Source organism: Mytilus trossulus, chromosome 11 (assembly GCF_036588685.1).
Source record: "Mytilus trossulus isolate FHL-02 chromosome 11, PNRI_Mtr1.1.1.hap1, whole genome shotgun sequence".
NCBI lineage: Eukaryota > Metazoa > Mollusca > Bivalvia > Mytilida > Mytilidae > Mytilus > Mytilus trossulus.
This window is the reverse complement of record NC_086383.1, coordinates 12,436,079-12,458,973: the sequence shown is the minus strand read 5'-3', so window position 1 is coordinate 12,458,973 and position 22,895 is coordinate 12,436,079. Positions and strand designations below refer to the sequence as shown.

General features: G+C 33.1%; 2 protein-coding genes across 2 annotated transcripts; both read left to right on the top strand.

The window, feature by feature from the left end:
- Positions 1-1,324: 1,324 nt before the first annotated feature.
- LOC134689740 (E3 ubiquitin-protein ligase TRIM36-like) lies at positions 1,325-2,472 on the top strand. Its single transcript, XM_063549708.1, has one exon. The coding sequence runs from the start codon at positions 1,325-1,327 to the stop codon at positions 2,426-2,428; it is 1,104 nt and encodes a 367-aa protein (XP_063405778.1). The 3' UTR covers positions 2,429-2,472.
- A 3,453-nt stretch (positions 2,473-5,925) lies between these two features.
- Positions 5,926-7,750, top strand: LOC134689738 (E3 ubiquitin-protein ligase TRIM13-like). Its single transcript, XM_063549707.1, has 3 exons — positions 5,926-6,246; positions 6,428-6,771; positions 6,826-7,750. Exons 1-3 carry the CDS (start codon positions 5,926-5,928, stop codon positions 7,748-7,750), a joined length of 1,590 nt encoding a protein of 529 aa, XP_063405777.1.
- The last annotated feature ends 15,145 nt before the right edge of the window (positions 7,751-22,895 follow it).

Below are 22,895 nucleotides of genomic sequence, written 5' to 3'. Positions count from 1 at the left end.
AGATGTGGTATGATTGTCAATGAGACAGCTATCCACAATGGACCAAAATGACACAAACATTAACAACTATAGGTCACCGTACGGTCTTCAACAATGAGCCCATACCGCAAAGTCAGCTATAAAAGGCCCCGCTAAGACAATGTAAAACAATTCAAACGAGAAAACTAACGGCCTTATTTATGTAAAAAAATGAACGAAAAACAAATATGTAACACCTAAACAAACGACAACCACTGAATTACAGGCTCCTAACTTGGGACAGGCACATACATAAATAATGTGGCGGGGTTAAACATGTTAGCGGGATCCCAACCCTCCCCTAACCTGGGACAGTGGTATAACAGTACAACATAAGAACGAACTATAAAAATCAGTTGAAAAAGGCTTAACTCGTCAGATAGACAAAAAATACAAGTGGATATGACCAGTTAATTATTAAAGCTGAACTATCATGTATAAATAATAAATTACATTGAGAACGCAAAATATCAAATATTTGTTTCTGTTGAGCAATTGAGAAAAAATAATGTATTTGTAATGGAATTTGATACGACTGTCATACAAGTGAGAGGTTAAGCTAGCTATAGAACCAGGTTCAATCCACCATTTTCTACATGAGAAAATGCCTGTACCAAGTCAGGAATATGACAGTTGTTATCCATTCGTTTGATTTGTTTGAGCTTTGAACGAAGTTTCCCCTTGGTATATGGACAAAATGGCCCATCTCTATTATTAATAATCTTTGCCGTTTTAATACTATTGCAGTTTGAAAAGTTCATACTTCACAGGCCACAGAAGGGGTCATAAACATTAAAAGAAAAAAAAAAAAAACATTTAATACGAGTCATGCAAATGTTCAGATGAAATTCAACATTGACAAAATAGTGAATTTATCTTGTGAATCTCTTGCAATTAATCATGTTTAGTTAGAACTTGTGTATTGAAAAGAAGGTTGTTAACGATACCCTTAAAAAAGATTGATTATCTAATTTACCTGTCACAACTAGGTAAATACACTAAACTATATCTACACGCACACAAGGAAGTATTAATAGTTTATTTTGATAATGGCGACACCCACTGAGGATACTGAACATTTCGAAGACTTATTAACTTGCACGATTTGTTTAGAAACTTTTAAAGTTCCGAAGTTTCTACCATGTCTTGATACGTATTAATACCTACATTGTGTCTTCTGTGGAAAAGGGAAAGATAACCGAGGGATTATTGTCCTGTTTGTCGAAAAATTGTATCAGCATTGGAAACATTAGAAAGGCCAGAATTATGGGCGACCACGTTGCCTACGAATTGTTTTGTAGCATCAATGTTGGATAAACAAGCAATACAAAAGGCAGTAAAATTGTGCGACTCGTGCCAATTAAACAAAGAAAGTACAAAAGCAAAATCTTGGTGTACTATTTGCAAGGAAGCATTCTGTGAACAGTGCGAAAAATGTCACAAAAACGTTAAGATATCAGCAAGACATAAACTTCTAAACCTTCAAAAAATGCAGTCAGGTATAACACCTTTCAAAGTATGTGAGGTACAAAGCTGTGAAGATCATCCAGGAAAGATCATAGAATTTTATTGTTTGGATCATTCTCAACCTTGTTGTACGTCGTGCGCTACACTTTCACACCTTAAATGTGAAAATGTTACTTTAATACAAGAAGCCGCTTACGGTATCAAACAGTCAAAAGCGGCTAATGACTTATCTGAGAAACTGACAGAACACTCTGACCAGCTTAATGAAATTATTGAAAATCGGAACACAAATTTATCCGATGTAGAGAATTCAATAGAAGAGATTGAGACAAGCGTCTCTAATATGAAAACAGAAATTTTAAAGCATATTGACAAAATGGAAGAAACCATGAAAGTAGAGTTGACCTCAACCAAGAAGCAAGTTGGTAACAAATTAAAAGACGAAATAGACGTTTGTTTATCGTACAAAAGTGCCGTTAAAAATTGGAAAGACATGTTCGATAGTGTTCTTAACCACGGATCCGAGCAGCAATGTATGATGGAAATTAACAAAATCGAACCGAAAATATCTGATCTAGAACGAGAAATGACAGATTTAAAGAAAAATAGGAAAACAATATCGGTTGTTTTCAGTCCTTCATCTCCTATTGCTGATTTGAAGAATACAAATACTTTTGGATGTATTAAAGTTGACGAATCACCTGATAGCAAGTTGACCGGTATGCTTGGGATATCCAACATAGACTTCCGAACCGGAAATATCAAAATTCTGCAAGTAATCGACGTATGCAAAGGTAGCGGTACTTTTAGTGGTATTTTCATACAGAACTATTTACTATTTACAATTCGTCAACAGAACAAAGTAGTAAATACAAATTCGATGGAAAAAGCTTACTATCACAATCGTTGCTTCCAAGTGCACCTCAGGATATTGCCACGATAGTACAATACAAAGTTGCCGTTTCATCTACCAGGAAGGCAGTATATATTGTGGATCGTGATAAAATGACATTGTTACAAACTTTGACATTTTCATTTATAAAAGTATATGGATTATCCTGTGTCAACGAAAAACAATTAATAATTGGTTCTTATGACACACTTACATGGGTAAACCTTCCATCTGGAGAAAAAATAAATGAAAGACACACAGTAAGTAACTCGAACTAGTATTATCACTAGGAGAACAGGACTATATATATGGTACCGATAAAAATTCAGTCAATTATTCAGTTGGTGGTACGACTAGATTCACCTATACAAATACCAAACTTTCAGGTCCAAGAGGGATTGGAGTAGACATGGTTGGTAATATATACATCGCTGGATATAATTCTGCAAATATCCATCAAATAACAAACGAAGGAAATCTTATTAGAATAATTCCGGCTACAACTGTGGGAATTGAATGTCCATGGACAATACGTTTTGCACCAGGCAGCAACAAGTTTATCGTTACCTGTTTGATTTCAGGGAAGGCATCACTTTGTGAAACTATTTAAATACTTTTATTTGAAAATAAATCACAAATGTCATTATGAAGAAACTGACGTTAGACATGACAATATACATAAGAAGCTTTATAAGTTAAGAATTGCTCTACAGAAAGGAGTTACATTATAATGTTACGTCTCCTTCAGATATAAGACAATAACTTTTAAAACCAAGGAGTAAACAAATACTCATCAAACCAAAAGTCATTTATATTAGCAGTTACAAATAATAAAAGAGAAACAAATAAATATAATAAAAAAGGATTTTTATTTTCTTAAAAATAAATGATGATAATTATTTAACATGCACGGTCATGTATACATGTAGATTATTTATTACATGCATAGAGAACGCAAACTATAAAAATATGTTTCTGTTGTAGCAATTGAGAAAAGTTTCTGTATTAAGTAGTAAATAATTATAATAAAACTGAACCAATTAGGTACATTTTAAGCGTTGCTCTTGGATTAAACTTCACCAGGAACGCTCTAAACCATATATTTGAAAACCAACGATACATAATACTTTAGAATCTACGTGACCAACAGGAATTAATCGAAGGTAAACTTGTCCGAGGGAGCTAGTATCTTAAATGATTCCTTTTTTATATTTTTACTGAAAAAAAGAGGAGTGTGTTATAAACAAAACTCCTGTAGGACTAAGAGTGCACACCAGCGTCGGTTGAACGCGGTGCTAAAAAAATCTTTGAAAATTTGAGCGTCGAAAACGCTATTACAAATTAAAAAAAAAGTACACACTCTCGACACATATATTCACAGCCAGAGATGTATTATAACTTGAGGTACATGATAACAAATATTTAAGTAAAAACCAGACCATAGATTAACGAATTATTGGTTTATCGTTGCTTGACGTCCAACAACAAAGCTGAAATGAATATTGAGGATGATAACCTCTTCTTAAAATATATGAATAATCCTGCCTTGCTCTAGAGATAGACCGTCATACTAAGTCGACCTTTTATCATATCAATTCACAAGGCAACATCGTATTAATATCAAAAATTTTACTGCGGTCTAATTAACCCCTAACACTGTGTGCTTGTTGGAGGAGTAGATGAGAATTGAAGGATACATTCAAACTAGAACCACCAATGCAGTTACTGCAAGAACACAATCTCTATTCATTAATGAGTTTATATAGTTCACAGACTTAGTATTGAAGAATACATAGCAAGCTATACATAAAAAGTTTGAGACAATTTAAAACAACTAGTCAGAATTAGTCCTCTACGAGTTTTTGATAGAACGATAACGTAGATGAGTTGTCGATTGTACTTTTGAAATTAATTCTCTTGAGAAGATCTCTAATTCGTTGTTCAACATTCTTACATTATGATTTAAGTAAATTACGAGAAGCATTATTTTTTTTAAACATATTTATTCGTCATCATCACAGTGATTTTTCATAATACGAAACACACTGTACTAATATAATTCAGAAACATGCTGCATCCAGCTTGTATTTATATGTTTCCTTACAGTAATAACTCCAATTTAAAACTTTGATAAACATAGCATGGTATGTTACAAAGACATGGAACAGGAATTAATTGAATAATTACATAACAAAGAAAGATGGAAAATATAATTTAAAAACAAAATGAGAATGATAAGGAAAATCCAACGAAAAAAAAAAACCCCACTGAAAGATGTTAAATACACACAAATGTTCAGATGAAATGCAGCATTGACAAAATAGAAAGTTTAACTTGTAAATCTCCTTAAGAAAGAAGTTTTTGTACTGTAAATAAGTTTGCCGATGGTATATTTATAAATGCTGCTTATCTAGTCTACCTTTTGCAACAAGGTAAATACATTGAAAATCACTAGCTATGTCTACACGCAAATGTTTCTTGATAACCAAATCAAATACAGATTTGTCATCTGAAATGCCATTAAGTTTACCAGTAGAATACGTAGCTCTTTGCATTTATGATCCGCAACAAGAAAGCTGATCTTAATGACTAACAAGACTTGGTCTGTGTTGGTCAGTTTTTATTTTACATGTTGTATTTCATATACTTCGTATGTGTGTCTTCTTGTCTTTTTCGTTTCTTGTTAATGAGTTGTCAATTGATTGACTTAATCGATTAACGAGATTTGAACATTGGTTGAGCACTATCGGATTCATTTGTATATTTAATTCTTACAAAATGAAGCACAAATAACAAAAGTATATGAACTTGGTTTACAAGTGACATTATAGCGTAACTTGTACTTAAGAAGAAAAAAACAGAACGATTTTGCTTCCAAAATATAAACAATACTGCTGTTTATCTAATCTGAATATAGATATATTGTTGTATAACCACCATGATAGTTATAACATACCTATCAAGAATAACGAATTATAACAAGCCTTCTACTTGTACTAGGATTATAGTTTAGTACGCCAGACGCGCGTTTCGTCTACATAAGACTCATCAGTGACGCTAATATCAAAATATTCATAAAGCCAAACAAGTACAAAGTTGAAAAGCATTGAGGATCAAAATTCCAAAACGTTGTACTAAATACGGCTAAGTAAATCTATGTCTGGGATAAGAAAATCCTAAGTTTTTCGAAAAATTTAAAGTTTTGTAAACAGAAAATTTATTAAAAATTACCACATTATTGATATTCATGTCAACACCGAAGTGTTGACTACTTGACTGCTGATGCTCTCGTCCACCATCAGTGGCATCGACCCAGTAGTGTAAATAGTAATCAAATGTATCAGGATTATAATTTAGTACGCGTTTCGTCTACATAAGACTCATTTGTGACTCATTAATTGTCTATTAAGACAAATATTATTTACTCTAAAACAAAGCGCAAATATTGTGATCGCAAGATTTATTACAGTAATCACATTGTTTTGTTTATTATAATAGCTTATAATTGACCTCGGTAAGGAAGTATAACGGTCAAAGTGTGTTATAAAATGGCGACTCCCACTAAGGATACAACACATTTCGATGATTTATTAACTTGTTCAATTTGTTTAGAAAAATTCAAGATTCCAAAACATCTACCATGTCTTCATACGTTTTGTGAATCATGTATCAATACCTACATTGTGTCATCTCTGGAAAAGGGAAAGATTACAGAGGGATTCAAATGTCCCATATGTCGAAAGATTGTATCAAAGGAAATAGACCAGCTAGAAATATGTGCAGCCGTGTTGCCAACAAACCATTTTGTAGCTTCTATGTTGGATAAACGTTCTATGCAAAAGGAAGAAAAAATGTGTGATTCCTGTCAAGTAAACAAAGAAAGTACAAAAGCGAAAAGCTGGTGTACGATTTGCGAGGAAGCATTTTGTGAACAGTGCGAGAAATATCACAAAACATTTAAGATGTCAGCAAGGCATAAACTTCTCAACATTAAAGAAATTCTCACGGGTGATTCACCTTTCCAGGTATGTGAGGTACAAAACTGTGTAGAGCATCCAGAGAAGATCATCGATTTTTTTTTGTTTAGATCATTCCCAACCTTGTTGTACGTCGTGCGCTACACTTTCACACCGTAAATGTGAAAATGTAACTTCAATCCAAAAAGCCGCTTCCGGTATCAAACAGTCACCGAAAGCGTTAGGCTTATCAGAACGGCTAAAAGACCATTTCAAAAATTTAAGTGAAATTATTGATGATCGAAATGAAAATTTAGCTAATGTTGATAATTCAATAGAAGAGATTGCTACACGAGTGACTGCTATCAAAAGGGAACTTTTACATCATATAGACAGAATAGAAGAAAGACTGAAAGGTGAGTTAACATCAACCAAGAAGTAAGTAAACATTAAAATAAAAGATGATATAGATATGTTTTCGTCCTATAAAAGCGCTGTCAAAAACTGGAAAGCGGTGATTAATTATGTTCTGGAACATGGGTCCGAGCAACAGTGCCTGATTGAAGTCGATAAAATTGAACCAGAGGTCTCTGAACTAGAAGGACAATTGAACGACTTGATAAAAAATATAAAGACAGTATCAGTATTATTAAGTCCGTCATCTAGCATAGATGATTTTGAGAAGAATACCAAGACCTTAGGAGGCTTTCAAGTTGACGAAGCACCAAATAATTTATTTGGTAGTAATGTCGACTTCCGAACCGGAAATATTAGGATAGTAAAAATTATCGACGTTTGTAATGGTGGAGGTTTTAGGAGTGGCATTTTTGTAGGAGACTGTCTACTCTTCACAGTTCGTCCGAAGAAAAAAGTAGTGAAATATTCTGGCGATGGTAAAAGCTTGCTTTCAGAATTGGCCCTTCAATGTGAACCTCATGATATTGCTGTGATAACGATAATAAACGTTGCGGTATCATCTTCGGAGAATATTGTATATATAGTGGACAAAGATAAGATGACATTTTTACAAACTTTGACATTACCAGAGATACCAGTATATGGATTATGTTTTGTAAATGAAGACCAATTCATAACTGGTAGTGGTTCCACACTTACATGGATAAATGTATCATCTGGACAAAAAGTGAACCAACGAAAGACAAATGGTCAATCGTATTTTGTGTTATCAATTAAGCAGTCTGATTATATTCATGCTGACAGTAGAAGTATCCAGTATGTAGTTGGTAATACAACAAAGTTTACATATACAGACGATCAACTAAATTGTCCAAGAGGGATTGGAATTGACTTTGCGGGAAACATCTACATTGCTGATTATAATTCTATGAACATCCACCAAATAACGAAAGATGGGCAATTAATAAGATTAATTCCGGGGAAAGTCGTGGGATTATAATATCCGTGTACAATACGTTTTGCTCCGAAAAGTAACACATTCATTGTGACATTTAACACATCTGGTAAAGCTGCTCTTTGTAAAATAGCTTAAACACTTTGACGAAAAGGGAAGGACAAAAAATGCATCTGACAATTGTTGTCGGTGGATAACACGAGGAAAGATAGTTAACATTAATCATTGCACAGTGTAGTAAATAACAGTTAGAAAAAAGTAAGATAAAGAAAGTTCTTTTATATTGAAAATTGCTGGAGAAACTTTTACTTTTGCTTTATAAATATTTTGATATGAGCGTCACTGATGAGTCTTATGTAGACGAAACGCGCGTCTGGCGTACTAAATTGTAGTCCTGGTATCTTTGATAACTATTTACTACAAGGAGCAAAATGATCTACATGCTGGCTTTCAACTAGTTGTCGGTAACTCCAATTATTCTCATATCTTTATTTAGTGTCTTTGTAACGATCGAATGAGTTAATCCCTTTTCAACTGATTGTTTTAGTTTTGTTTTACGTGTAATGTTAACTCCGCTGTCACGGGTTCAGGGAATATTGGGCATCCACTATCATATTTAACACTGCCACATTCCATATGTGCCTATCCCTAATCAGGAGCCTGTAATTCTATAGTTGTTGTGTGTTGCTGTAGATCATAATTGTTTTTGGCTCATTGTTTTGTACATAAATCAATCCGTTAGATCTTTCGTTTGAATTTTACTTTTGGCATTTCGTTTTTTTTTACATGAATATGGGTGTTATAGATTTTGAATTGTTGAATGCTGCACGATTACCTATAGCTGTTGATAAAGTATGAAATTATTAAGAAACCAAGGTTCCATCTCAGTAAGGCAAAATTATATTGATTTAATTTGACTTTTCATTTTAAAGCCTTTTTGGTATGATAGTTCCTTACGCGTTTAGTAAGATTGATCAACACAAAGTCAATCAAATACCATGGACGAACCGAAAACTACGAAATGGATTGTTGTCATCCTCCTCATGTGCCACCCGTGGTATCTTTCAGGTTTAATCAAGAAATAAGTCTCATTCAGTGATGTCAGAGACGAGATTTAGGTGACGACAATTAGAACATACCTAAGGTGTGACCTGTGATACCATTACTATCATCCACCTCGTGGTAGCATTCGTAAACCTTTTCGAAATACGACTTTAACCCTACTACGTGAATTTTTAAATTTTCTTGTAAGCATCAATACTCTATCAAAGAAATTATGATAGGAAACATAGTCTTTGAAATACAGTAAATATGGATATATGTCCTCCTTATTCAACTGTTATTGGAATAAAGATAAACTGAAAATTTGCAATTTTGAAACTGAAATAAATTCTTTCTCGTACATGTTTATGCCAACCGACCCTCATTGTCAATTCCTATATGTACTTAAAAGATAAGAAGATGTGGTATGATTGCCAATGACAACTATCCCCAAACACCAATTGACATATATTTTAACAACTGATGGTCACCGCAAAAATATAATATGAGAGAGACGCAGCTGTGTACAAGGTGTTATTTTTGTCAAGGTCGATAAGTTGTGTTCCAAATAGTCACCAAATATTGTATAATTAATGCTGTGAGAGCAACCGATAACGGAACGTGAAGTTAAAGGATTAAACATTTTAATTTGGTAGGACTTTAAGGTATAGATTATTTTTCATTCTTAATCAAAAGACCGGTGGTCCTCGTCGCCATAATAGATGATTTACCTCTCTATGACACTGAACTAGATGGGGTTAGAACGGACATACGCTTAGACACATTCGGACTTTGGATTTCGCTACAACAATGTGTTTCAAAGAAATAAGGAGAATAAAATGAATAGGTAAAATTAACCACCCAAAAGAAAATCAAATTCTCTGACAGAGGGACGAAAGATACCAGAGGGACAGTCAATCTCATTAATCGAAAATAAACTGACAACGGCTAAAAATGAAAAAAGACAAACAATAGTACACATCACACAACAGAGAAAACTAAAGAATATGCAACACTAGGGGTGATCTCAGGTGCTCCGGAAGGGTAAGCAGATCCTGGTCCACAGGTGGCATCTGTGTTGCGTATGTGCTAACAAATTCGGTAAATAGGCTAATTCGGTGGTTCACATTCATGAAAGGGAAGGGGATTGTAGTTACGACGGAAGGAGCATATCCGATATCATTTGTGAAATGATATCGGATATGTTCCTGAAAAATACACAGGAAGTAGTCCTGTATTGATTGTTCTTTGATTGTGCAGGATAAACCCATGATTAATGCATTAAACACTTCATGAATAATATGCATTCGAAGGGTTAGTCTGAATTTGCCATACAACTTCTGTTATATTTTAACTCATCATCTGTACCAGGATTGAATTCATTAGATGCCAGCAAGGCTCATTAAACTTAACTACATGACGGAAAGGATCTTCAATTTCGCCTACCTTTATGACGTCATTTACAAGATAGAAGGCGCGCCTGTATCCCTGTTCTATTAAAAGATCACCGGACTTCCTTATCTTCATTATGTAGGGTATACGAAGTTAGAAATACTTAATGTTCCGTAAGTACGTAATCTTGATTCCCGTACGTCTGAGGGAGAGTGACCATCTTATTAGATTTTAATTTCCCAATTATTTTGTGCAGCATAAAATCAAACTTTTCACCCGTTGTCTCAACATGTGTTGGACATGACGATGAATTTAATACATTTTGTCACGTTGTGATGAAAGTCACATAACAAGAATTGTCTAAAAACCGTATCCCGAAACTGGCCTACTCTGATGTCCGCTCTATGTCAACATTGACATTGTAAGCGTCAGTATATATAATACATAGAAGAAAATGATACGTGCATTAAACTTCTAGAGCAGCCGATATATTTCCATACATGAACAATATTCTTACAAAAATATAATTAACATACGGGGAGGAGCTACCAAAATAAATTTTTTGTATTTTTTGTATGGACCGAACGGGATTATCTTAAATTCTACGTTGAAAATAAATACGTGGCTTACAGCTATCTGCGCGGCTTATAACCTCTAAACAACGACCCTTACTTATAAAATATATGGCGAGTCATATAGCTAAATAAGTTGATTGTTGTTTGAAGGAACCCCGGGATCCTTGCTATAAGTCAAAGTAAACAAAGCAAACAAAGGAAAGATTGACGAACTTGACGTTGCACTGGTATTTATTTTAAATCACCCCAAATAAACATTCTGAGCAGAAAGAAAAACATAAAGTCAAACATTACAGAAAAATACAGGAGTCCTCGAAAATGCTTATAACAATACACTATTGGGACTAAACTAGCCTAGACATATTTATTCTTCCAGTTAAGAACTCCTACGTGTACAATTTTTGCCAGACTTTCTGTTTCGAATTTTTCTCGGATTTCAGTAATTTTTTTATTTTACTTTTTCTGTTCGTATTTAGAATTTAAACCAACGGTAACGTTTTGAACAATGCATAAAAGGGATGTGATTTTTAACACCCCAGCTATGATTTATATATATGGATATATAAACCAAGAATCGGTCAGCTTATTCTAATCCTCAAATAAACGCTATCGGAAGTTGACGATATTTATTTCTAGAAAAAACCCGGTAGGAAAGTGAAATGGAATGGAATGAGAATGGATAAGTAGTAGTATTCCTAAAAAACTTAGCTGTGTTCACAGACACTTGTTTCTATACATAGGAATGTCGACTTAGCTAATGACACTTCCTTTCCCTGTACTTGAGTCTGTAAAAAAACCTAGAACTACCCTGCTTTTCATATCCACGATCCTACACTGGCTTACATACTGTACATACCAGTCTCGTTGGTTGTACCTGGTTCACCTAGTATACTGTTTCTTACTGGTAGGGTATGGGCTTAAACCTTCTCATCAGAGTGAACCAGTTTTCCCGCAAAGTAAAAGTCTAGTTGGCCTGCTCTGACAGACCTTCTCAATAATGATGACCACTCAAGAAGTAAGTAATGGTAACATACCGCTCTCTCTGTATTGAATTGAGGGAGTCCCAGCTTCCAACGACATGTGATGGTTAGGCTTTCTCTCTCCATTCTGATAATAAGGTAACGAACTTCCTGTTGACACTGGCCTGGTCGTTAACTTTCTAGTATACCTATCTTACCTGGTCATTGGCATCGACTATCATCTCAAGAATGATACCCTCCAGTAAAGAGGAATGAAAGATACCAGAGTGACAGTCAAACTCATAAATAGAAAATAAACTGACAACGTACCCCATGGCTAAAAATGAAAAAAGTCAAACAGACAAACAATAGTATACATGACACAACATAGAAAACTAAAGAATGAGCAACACGAACCCCACCAAAAACTAGAGGTGATCTCAGGTGCTCCGGAAGGTTAAGCAGATCATGCTTAACATGTGGCACCCATCGTGTTGCTCATGTTAATACAAATCAGAGATTTTTTGTTTTAATCAGAGTGATCTTTTACAAAGAAGGATGTATCCCTCCCTAAAACAAGATACTTGTATCTACGTTGGCTATTCTTTTAAATGAAACAAAGTGGTACCAACTGTTTCAATTTGTCTTTTAGTTTGGAATGTGGAATAGTTGTGTAAAGCGTAGAAAGTCAAATGTTTTATTCTATTGCAAGATGAAAGATAGTTAGATTGTATATACTCTAATAGATCTCTTTGGAATTTTTAAGTATCCACATAAGATTCATGCCACCTCTAGAATAGGCAGTTTCACAATAACTTTGAAGCCCGTCTTTGATTACTGATAAAATAGATGTTAATAATTTAGAAAGAGGTTTCGATACGCTTCTGCATCCCCAAATGCCTTATCATGCATTACCATGCACATGGTTTCACCTGATAGAGAAATTGAAATTGCACGATAATGATGCAAGCAATTTAGTGGTGCTATCAGACCCTACAGCTATATTACCTTCTGCTTCAAATAAACGATACCTACGCCTTTTATCTCCAACAACAAATGTCGATTAAGGTAGTCGTGACGGGGTCATACCAGTCATCTTCTCCGTAACAGTCTTAACGATCTTCGGGACATTCTTGGCTCCAACTCTCAAACACATTAGCACCTGGTAGACTTATCTTATGACGTGTGCAAACCCTTTTTTGTGTTTTATGAAAAAAACGTTAGAAGATAGAGAGAACAGACCAAAGGATCATCAATACAAGATGAACAAAAACAGAGAATTTTGTCATAAACTCTATTCTTGTCTACAATGCTGAAGAGTGTCCTTTGTTGCATATGCACATAAACCCATGGTTATCAAAGGTACCAGGCTTATAATTTAAAACGTCAGACCCGCGTTTCGTCTACATAAGACTCATCAGTGACGCTCAGATCAAAATATTTAGAAAGCCAAACAAGTCCAAAGTTGAAGAGCATTGAGGGCCTAATTTTTTTCAAGAAGTTGAGCCAATTACGGCTAAGATAATCTATGACTTGGATGCGACTTGAATCAGACTGTCATACTGCACTATAAAACCAGATTCAATTCACCATTTTCTACATTTGAAAGTGCCCTACCAAGTCATGAATATGACATTTATTGTCCATTCGTTTGATGTGATTTATCATTTGATTTTGCCATTTGATTAGGGACTGTCCGCTTTGAATTTTCCTCGGAGGTCAGCTTTGTGAATCGACTCTTTGAGTAAAAAAATCCTCAGTATTTCGAATAATTCATACTTTTGCAAACAGTAAATTTACAAAAATTATATATAAATGATATTCCGAAGTGCTGACTACTGGGCTGGTGATACCCAAGGTGAACGGCACAAGCTCTCTTGATGGAACAATCATTACAATTAGTAAAATAACACATAGCGAGGAGGATGATAGAACAGATTGGTAACCATAAAAATACATTGCAAACCTCGGCTAGCTATAAAACCAGGTTAAATCCACGATTTCCTACATTTGAAAGTGCCCTATCAAGTTATGAATATGACATGTATTGTCCATTCGTTTGATGTGATTTATCATTTGATTTTGCCATTTGATTAGGGACTGTCCGCTTTGAATTTTCCTCGGAGGTCAGCTTTGTGAATCGACTCTTTGAGTAAAAAAATCCTCAGTATTTCGAATAATTCATACTTTTGCAAACAGTAAATTTACAAAAATTATATATAAATGATATTCCGAAGTGCTGACTACTGGGCTGGTGATACCCAAGGTGAACGGCACAAGCTCTCTTGATGGAACAATCATTACAATAAGTAAAATAACACATAGCGAGGAGGATGATAAAACAGATTGGTAACCATAAAAATACATTGCCAACCTCGGCTAGCTATAAAACCAGGTTAAATCCACCATTTCCTACATAAGAAAATGCCTGTACATAGTCAGGAATGTGACAGTTATCTATTTTCTTTATGTGGTTGAGCTTTTAATTTTGCCACTTGATTATAGGGACCTTGCTTTTTGAATTTTCCTATTTCAAACCTCTTACTTGTTTGACAAATGCATAAAATACACTTTAAAAGCCTTTCATTATGCAACAAAAGGAAAATTTTATTATTATTTAAATATACAAGTATATAATGATAATTTTTACTTATTGCTACATATTGAATTACAAATTTGTTTTAATCATACTAAATCTTGGGAAATGAATGAAATTTCCGGTCTCAAGAGAAAAATACTTGTGAATTTCCGAGTGTTTAATATAGTTTGAAGAAATATAGTTATATACATCAAATGTTTATTGATTAAAAACGTTAGAGTTTAGATTGGAAGAGAATAATACGTGTATATGATGGCCAAAATATGCTCTATTCTCGATGGGAATATCTGTTCATCAGAAACAATTGTTGATAAAAGCCAAACGTATGAACCTTTGTTGCCAGATAACTTGGTAATATCGAAGAGCAATTATGATATCTTGCAAAACGATCAAAATGCGAACAACACTTATAAAAACACCACCAGGGGACGAATAGAACAAAGCGATTGTACAAAGGAGCTCATTCAAACTTCTGAAAGATTTACTAGTTTGGACAATAAGACAGCGAAAGTGGAACAAGATGATTATTATACAGAAATACAACCCCAGACGTCTTGTAATTCTGATGTATATGAGAATATAGATGTCAAAGAACTGAACCCTACTCATTGTGCTTCAACACATTTGACCAGATGTTGTAACAAACGTTTTACTTTCAAAGGCCGGCGAAGAAAATGTTTGGCTTGTTTTATATTTTCGGTTCTTTTGGCGGTTGTCATAGCCGGAGTGACTGTGTTTTTGTTACTGAAAAACAACTCGCTGGATCACGAAAAGCAAAATACTCAGGCTCAAAGTATTTATCGATTTTGATGACATATTTTTTCTACTCATTCTTTACTTACATTCATATTTTATAAATCTTTAGAGAAATGTATTCCCATAACCATCTATAACCTCCCTTTTGTACTCTTACAAGGCATTACAATTAGAAATAAGTCTTCCTTAAAAATCATAAATTAAAAGAAAAAAACTGCATTACTTAAAAATAAATAAAATTTACTTGATTGCTCAATCTATACTGATTCGTTTTCTTTTTATACACCCTAAAACTCTTTGAAGTAACTATTCACAATATACAGTCGGCAGTAAAATACGTCTTCCGAACACAATGTTCTGATTTCATGTTTCTCAAATTTTACATTATTTATTACACAATTAAACAAAATTAAGTCTTTCTGAGCAGAACGATTTCTACTTGAATTATATATATATATATATAGTTTTACAATATAATATAAATAGACAAACTACCGGTGACTTAATTGTATTTATATTGTACAGAATAAATAAATGTCTCTCCTTATATAAAGTATACAGTGATATAACCATATACTTATAGCTGTATCACTACATTGGCTCGGAAGACAAATCACGAATCTTAATGTTTAACAAAATACAGGATTTAATCATGAACCATAAATACAGCCGAAAGATAAATTGACTTTTTTTTTTTACATCCATCGCTTTGTCAATTCTAGGAAAACTAAAGTGTATCCTGTTGTTATGGTTGTTTTAAACGTAAATTATGGTTAACAACGATTGACATATTTGATAAAATCATTCAAAAGGATGAAGTAGTGTTTTCTAATGTACATTGTTACAAAATTTTTTAATTATGGACGGGGCGACTTGTTGACTATAAAATTCACAAACATGTGGTATAAAACTAGCATTTTAATCAACTATGGGTTTCGTGGAAATGATTCTTTTAAATTAATGATTTGCTTATTAACATATATTTGTGATTGGTTTGTTATAATTTCTTTCCTTGTTTATACCTTGAACCACCATTTAGCCGAGACTATTTTTGAAACCCTTATGAACACTGTGTCAAGTTAACTTTAAATGATGTATGCGTGCGCGATACGTAGAAAGTGAATTAAAAAAAAACCCGAGAGTAATTGAAATTAAAACACATACATCTACATTGTTATTAAACATGTAAACTATAACTATAGCTAAACGTTTCTTTAGTGCAGAATTTATTTTACATTTTAACACACTGCTACTGATTTCTTTTCATCTACTTGCATAATCATATAGTAATATATATTTTTGTTTTTAAGTATGTAATGTTAACAAATTATCTAATTAATATATCAACATGAATTTAGGAAATGTCTGTATACTACTATCAGTGACTTATATATTAATATTTTTGTTTTTAGAAACGATGTTTCTATTGTGGGTTGGGTTTGATATTGTGTTTTGTCTTATCGTTTGTGGTTTCAATTATATATTTTCTGTATGTTTCACAGATGTCTTATTAGTCACTACAGTCAATTTTTTTTTCAATAAATAGAGTATTGTATTAGTCTAAATAATGATGAAGTCGTCACAGCATTATTTTAAAATGGCCTTTCAATACATTCATTCTGATGATAATTATTTGGAGAAGTATTGTGAAAATAAATTTTAAATTAACGATCTCGTTTCAAACAATTGTATAAATTTCAAGACTTTATATACATTATAAAAATACATCTTTATGTGTGGCGTAGTTATCAAATACTCCGTTTCTATGTATATCGTTTTTGTCGTTTATGTTATAGTTTTTTGGCACTTCAATGTTTCTGTTGTAACGATATTTTACTCTAATAGTTGTAATGTTTCCATCGGTTTAAGTTTGTTCCCGGATTCGTTTTCTCTCTATACATCTATAACTTTTAAATATTCTAGTGTTGCCCTAATCTTGTTAAATTGACTGTCCCTTTTGAATCTTTCACCCCTCCTTTAAATGTTCTTTTAAGTAGGAAACATAGTGATAAACTTTATCCGAATTGCAAACGCAGAAAATCTAACGTGTAAATAACTATTTCATAAGCTGGCACGCAATACTTTTCTTCTTCCTTGTAGAGCATACAACATTCTTTGACTCAGATAGTTTCTGTGACGAAAAAACAGTAAAAAATATTAATTTTGAAAAAGTGTATAACTTTTGCATTATTTTTTGTCCAGCAACGAAATATCATGATTTATAGAATCTAAGAAAACATGCTTTGGAAGTTTTGTTCGAAAAATATAAATCTTATTTGAACCATGAAAACTAAGCATATATTTAACTAAATAAAACACAAACAGTGTTGATTGATTACCCTAAGGTAATTGAAACATTTTCCGAAATAATAACGGTTCTTCGTATTTAGTACGGAAAATATAACGTAAATATTATTATTACGAATGCTATGAATTGAATTGAAGGTAGCATGGTAGTGTTTGCATTCCTGATTACAAGTTGCTCTTATGTGTACCCTAATTAATTCAAGGTAACTGAACAGTGTGATTGGACAAAAAATACAGTATCAACTGAACATACTTTCCAGAAAACTGAGTAATCAGGTGTAGAAAAATATGAAATAATTTAACATACGGGTGAAAATGAATTATTACAATTTTTCAAATTTGTATTCACTGCATGATAAAAGACCTTAAAGCACAAGTGGCCTTAGGATTTTGAAGATTAAAAAAAAAACGGTCATGATACATATTCAAATTCATTCATGAATAGTATAATGAAAGTACTAAAATTTTATGTTGATGTAGATTTTTTTTGCAATGTTCGACAGTGATTAAAATTCTAAAAAGGCTATCATTATCCCTTATGGCCCAGGAAATACTACCGTGCCCCTGAAAAAATATCATTCAGTTATTTCGTGATAAAATAGTTAGTACACCAGACGCGCTTTTCGTCTACATAAGACTCATCAGTGACGCTCATATCAAAATATTTATTAAGCCAAACAAGTAAAAAGTTGAAGAGCATTTAGAATCCAAAATTCCAAAAAAGTTGTGCCAAATATGGCTACGGTAATCTATGCCTAGGATAAGAAAATCCTTAATTTTTCGAAAATTCAAAGTTTTGTAAACAGGACATTTGTATAAAATGACCACATTATTGATACTCATGTCAACACCGACGTGTTGACTACTGGGCTGGTAATACCCTCGGGGACGAAATGTCCACCAGCAGTGGCATCGACCCAGTGGTGTAAAATAGTAACCAGGATTATAATTCAGTTTTTGATTTTAGAAACACCGTGTTCTAGAGAACCTTGCTTCTACAATGGAACTTGCAATGAACTTAGGAATTTAACTATCTGTGTTTGTACTGATGGATACAATGGATCCAGATGTGAAGGTTAGTAACTTTGTTAGTAGATAATCGACGAATTTCTCCCTTTGTTTAATGGCTGGAGGTCTGGTTGTCCAGGTGTTTAAATTTCGTTCTCTTGATAAACATCTAAATGCATATAGAAACATTTATGAAACCTGTAATGATAATGTCAAAATGAAAAGGAAAGATCCTATGTGAGATTGGAATCCATATGGCAAAAGTCAGGGTCACAAACAACACAGATAAATATAACGTTCGACAAACTTATGGTTTATTGATTTTACAAGAAGTGTAACATTTAAGTATTTGGTTCGATAATATCCAATATCGATAGAAAAGAAATTTAAAATTGAGATTGGAAATGGGAAATGTGTCAGAGAGACAACAACCCAACCATAGATCTATTGAGACTTGGGTCAATATATAAAAATAGCTATTGTCAGACTGAAAGAAACAAAAACTTTCTTTTTTTGGTAAAATACAGCTGTAGATAGGATAAAACACACACTGTTTTATATCAACCTGGCATGTCTAACATATGAATACTGTAAACCAACTTATTTTCGCGGGTACTTAATTTCGCGTTTATACCCAGCTAGTCAACTTCGCGGCGATTTAATTTCGCGATTTTCTTAATTACTTAATGTAGTTTGATAGGGAAAGATCCAAGTTATTCCTTTTCGCGATGATTTAATTTCGCGTTATTTTTCTACTCGCGAAAGTCGCCAAAATAAATCGCACGCGAAATTTAGTTGGTTTACAGTAACATAGTACTCTCGACAATCGCACATTTTATTAAAAATCTAGACCGATTGCCTCTGCTTTTTCAAATTCCAAGTTGGAGGAAGAAACCTCAGCTACCTCAAATGAATAATTGTAAATTAAAAACTAAAAGAAGCAGCCTTGATTTACATAGATAAAGTGTGACTCGTATAAGTATTAAAAAAAGAAGAATTCAAATGGGGGTACATCAGAACAGCATATTGTTTTTTCGCACACGGAAGATGACTATTGAAAGAAAACATAGGCCAAAAGAAAAAAAATCGTTAAAAAGCAGAATTTGAAAACATAATAAAACAGAAAAAAAATCGTTGTAGAAAGAATATTTCACCAAGTTATTACGTAAGACGAACTGGGGATTTTTGACAAGTCGATGTAATAGTTTTATATGTATGAAAATAAAACAATTAAAATCATTTGTATCCACTTTAGCATGATGTGAGTTAAACGTGGACTGCTAAATGTAAAGACTTACATTATCGCCATTTTTTTTCTCACTGCAAACTTGGAAATATTGTCATTGATTTGTTTTACTGATAATGTCGTGATGACGAAAAACATACAGGAAATTATCACTTGCGCTAATAGCTTGTTCATATCAACAATTTGAAAATTACAGTCAATGTGGTAGAAATTCTTATCTAGATAATTCAATGGACATTGATTGAACTCAAATAATTTTCTTTTCTTTTCTTAGTAACACCATGCCACAGTTCACCTTGTTCGAATGGGGGAGAATGTACACCAACCGGAAGTAGTTTTGTTTGTTCCTGTCCAACTGGATACTTTGGAAGCCAATGTCAAGGTGGATTACGTTTAAATTTACATGTATATCAAGATCATCATTGCAATCGGATTGAAAAATACAGATTTCATTTTTTTTTTATTAAAGTTAATAGGCATTAAGAGAGAAGTTTGCATCATAAAAAGTACATTCTTGTATATTGATCATATAATGTATATATCAAAATGAAAAGTACATATTTTTCTCGAGGAAACCATGACGTAATATACCTTGGTGTGTCGACCTTAGAACATGGTCACTGCAAATATTTCTTTAAAATTGTTTCTTTTCAAAAGGTGCTAAGAAGTCAAGCAACCAACACATCTAATAACAATATATTCTAGGATTTTAATCTAATGATTGCACTCCAATGATATTATTCTATTTTTTTAGGAACGCCATGCCACAGTTCACCTTGTTTAAATAGGGGAACATGCAAGCCCACTGGTAGTAGTTTTGTTTGTTTCTGTCCAACTGGATATAATGGAAAACAATGTCAAAGTGTGTATGATTATTATATAGGTTAAATTTGAGGTTTATCAAATTTATTATGGCATAATACATACAGTTTGTTTTTGTTAATAAAAAAATCATTTCATTAGTTTCTTAAACAACAATCGGAAGAAGTTACAAGCGGTACGTAAATGCTGAACTATTAATAAGTTTCATGTGAAAGACATTTATAAATGATTAACCAAACGAAGAAAGAAACCAGGATACTCAGGCGGAAATACCAAACGAAAATCGACAAAAGTCAGAAAAATATAAACTTCTTTAAACAAAAATTGTAAAACAAATAAATACTACAACAACTTTCATTACAGTGATAACAACATATTTTTTAATAACAAAAACTAGTTGTGTGACAATCGTTATGTTTACATGCTAGGGAAGTTTACACTACTTAGGAATGTCTATCAGAAAACTGCATAATTATTTGATATACTGTGTAAAAATTTATCAAAAAGTAAAGGTAGCAACACTTCAAATCTATATTAATATCTTTATATAATCCTTGCACCTAAATTCTGTTATTTAATATTGTAGTCACACCATGCCATAGTTCACCTTGCTTGAATGGGGGAAGGTGCACACCAACTACAAGTAGTTTTGTTTGTTCCTGTTCAACTGGATACAGTGGAAACCGATGTCAAAGTTTGTTTCGTTGAAATATTTGATTACTATATTAATCGACAGAAGTTTTTATTTAATTCATGATGGAACAAAATTCACACAAGCATTAAAAAAAATGTGTAGCTTTACTGCAAGGGCGTTTAAAACATGCTATGTGGATACAACACTTTTTTTTATGATAGGCCGCTAGCCTTTTTTGTCCCGAAAGAGTACAAAATCTTAATCAAACGAATCAAAGATCTGATATGCTCTGGTGAAATATTGAACCTAACAACGTTCCACAAATGACCACAAATAAATTTACTAACATAGAGTATAACGAAATCATTGCGTTTAACACAAAGTAGCTTTGTGATATCTGTCTGGTTTTTCTTCTAAATACGGTTACATTAATGAAGATTTCACCGTTCTTGATAAGCTTATTCATACTTAGAATATCATCTGATATTTGTTGTTAGTGGACTCATTTTGTTGATAAAGACTTCCTCTTATTTCAATCCGTTGATAATCTCGTTTGTTTTCTTTCTTTATTCTTAGTTGATCATTTTTTTACAGGTCGACCTTCATGTCCCTCTGGTTGGAAGATGAATGAAAATAGTTGTTATTTTTTTAGCAGCATTGCGAGCGCAAATTGGAATAATGCCAAGGTTTAAAAAATTTAATTACTTTTAGTATTTACAATTCTACAATAATTCAAAACAATAAACCTTACTTAGAGGCAACAGTTAACAAAGTTATGACTCTATAGTATCAAAAATTGGAAGGAAAGCCAGAAAAGATTTATTGAACATAACATGCATGCTATAGATTGATAATCAACATATATTAATTCACTCTTAAAATTTCCAACGATTCCGTAATTGTCGTACTATTTGTCTATGATAATGGCAAACTTTTCATTAATCATACGATTAAGAACAACAAGTAATAAATTGAAGTTTGACAATTTTGTTTGTCCCGGATCTATTGTGAAACTTAAAATATAAATGTAAGACTCAAATCTTTGGCGGGTTCCAAATCTATGGCAGATTCCTAATCTATGGCAAATGTGACGTTACAAACGCCAAGCACCTCAAATCTATGGCAGATTTTTGTTTTCTCCAAATCTATGGCAGATTTTGGGGGAAGAGTAACATATAACGTCACAATTAAATAACGCCATATTTCATCTTCGCCGCCGCTAACGATGGCGGAACCAATAGTTTTGAACACCATTCAAGATAAAGATATTTCACTGACAACAAATTGCGGGTAGTTTAAAGGAAAATGTGACATATTATCCCGAAGATGGACAAAATGTGCTGTACTGGGTCAATGCCGCGCTGAATTTTAACACCGCTATTTTCAGTACCGCATATTTTAGAAAAAAGAGTTTTTGGGGCCCTTTATAGCTTGCTGTTCGGTGTGAGTCAGGGTTCCGTGTTGAAGGCCGTACCTTGACCTATAATAATGGTTTACTTTTAGAAATTGTTACTTGAATGGGCGGCCTTCTTGTTTTTTAGATGTCTAAATAGTTGATTTAATGAATTGGTTAAACAGTTACCATGCACAGATTAAAAAATGCTTATTTTTTAAAGAGCACATAATTTTAATCTTGAAGTCTGTATCAAGGCATATAATTTTTTCCTCTATGATTTTTTTTGGATTGACCATTATGGAACGTATATTTCACAAATGTTTATAGATATGCTACCGTTGTCGTGTATTTCCACTTGCTTAAGACAAGTAATTGGTCGAAAATGTACTACATTGTTTTCCATTTCCACAAAACTTGTCATAGATTTGGAAACAACATTAATCCGCCATAGATTA

Coding starts and splice junctions, on each gene's coding strand:
- LOC134689740 (XM_063549708.1), top strand. CDS start 1,325: ATGTTGGATAAACAAGCAATACAAAAGGCAGTAAAATTGTGCGACTCG.
- LOC134689738 (XM_063549707.1), top strand. CDS start 5,926: ATGGCGACTCCCACTAAGGATACAACACATTTCGATGATTTATTAACT. Junction 6,247..6,427: donor AAATGTGTGATTCCTGTCAA/GTAAACAAAGAA, acceptor AAAACTGTGTAG/AGCATCCAGAGAAGATCATC. Junction 6,772..6,825: donor GAGTTAACATCAACCAAGAA/GTAAGTAAACAT, acceptor GTCCTATAAAAG/CGCTGTCAAAAACTGGAAAG.